Source organism: Galendromus occidentalis, unplaced genomic scaffold (assembly GCF_000255335.2).
Source record: "Galendromus occidentalis unplaced genomic scaffold, Mocc_1.1 scf7180000076129, whole genome shotgun sequence".
Lineage (NCBI taxonomy): Eukaryota > Metazoa > Arthropoda > Arachnida > Mesostigmata > Phytoseiidae > Galendromus > Galendromus occidentalis.
This window is the reverse complement of record NW_003804118.1, coordinates 1-1,382: the sequence shown is the minus strand read 5'-3', so window position 1 is coordinate 1,382 and position 1,382 is coordinate 1. Positions and strand designations below refer to the sequence as shown.

The window sequence follows — 1,382 nt, the reverse complement described above, 5'->3', positions numbered from 1 at the left end:
GGAAAAAAAGCGGCAGCGCCGACGGCAAAGCCCCTTACTCCCCGAGCTGGACGCAACACCATGTCCTGGTGCACCACAGCAATTTGAGCAGGATCTTATCGCCGCGCTCGACAAAAAGGAATTTCTCCTCGAATGGCAGCCGATTACGAGCATTTCCTCGATGCGCATCGTCGCCCGGGAAGCACTCCTACGTTGGCAGCGTCCCGGTTCCGGCATGCTGGTTTCAGCCGCGACCCTCATTCCCTGTGCTGAAACGTCCGGTTTAATCGAGTGCGTTGATGCCTGGAGTCTTAAGGAAGCCTGCCGCGCTGCTGCTTTGTGGCAGAACGACCTCACGGTGTGCGTCAATATTTCCCCCTCATGGCTATGTCATGAGAGGCTCGCCAGGCTGATCGAAGATGTTCTAACAGAAACCTCCCTTCCGCCAAGCCGTCTTCAAATCGATTTTTCTGAGAAAACAGATTTTGGACCATCAGAAAGCGTCTACCGGGAACTGGCAAAAATCCGTGCCATGGGCGTCAAAATCGCCTTGGACGATTTCGGCTCTGGCTATTCTTCACTGGAGCGTCTCTCGCTCTACCCTGTGGACAAGATCAAGGTAGCGAGGTCTTTCCTCCTCAAGCTGGAAGCGGACCCGCGCTCACGGCGTATATTGCAGCATATCGTCCACCTCGCCCGAAGCCTTAACATCATCTGTTGCGCCAAAGGCGTAGAGACGGAGCATCAGATGGCGTTTCTGGCGTCCTACGGATACGAGGAGGTGCAGGGCTTCCTCGTTGGGGCTCCTAAAAGCTCAGAGGAAGGCGCCATCACACCCTATATGGACGGCCACTAGAATTTAGCGGATATTTTGACCGAGCCGTAATTGAAAAGGCCAGCTTTGGACTTTCTAAACTGAGCTGTCTGCCAGTTTTGACTGTATGAGAAGCGGAATCCACGCCATATCAAGGCAAAGCCCGCGTGGATCATACCTTGATCCCACATTTTGGAAACATGAGGGCTGACAGCGTAGAAGGTATTACCTTGCAACGTCGAATCATATGCGACAGCCTGCCCCTCCAGCCCGGCATAGGCGTACCAAGCGACCGGCCTTGTGGAAACGTAAGCATCCGTCCCGTCAAGGCCCGGGCCGATTGTCGCATTTCCGAAGTCGCTCTCAAGGCCCTGCCCCAATCGTAATGTGGCCGCTGCGCCCCCGTAAATGCGATAATCGCCCAATGACGCAGAAACGGCCGGGAGAATATCGGTTTCAATCCCGCGGAAACGCTTCAACGGAAGCCGCCAGACGCGTCCCCCCTGAACCTGAAAAACAGGTTGGTTACGCAATTGATGAGCCCAACCCTGATTCGGGCTATCACCGATCAGATGGTGGAAACCGTTTT

At 54.8% G+C, this 1,382-nt stretch overlaps 1 protein-coding gene across 1 annotated transcript; it reads left to right on the top strand.

Annotated features, from left to right (window-relative positions):
- The first annotated feature begins 214 nt into the window (after positions 1-214).
- LOC108865092 (uncharacterized signaling protein CC_0091-like) lies at positions 215-835 on the top strand. The gene has a single exon (XM_018641762.1). The coding sequence runs from the start codon at positions 215-217 to the stop codon at positions 833-835; it is 621 nt and encodes a 206-aa protein (XP_018497278.1).
- Positions 836-1,382: the final 547 nt, after the last annotated feature.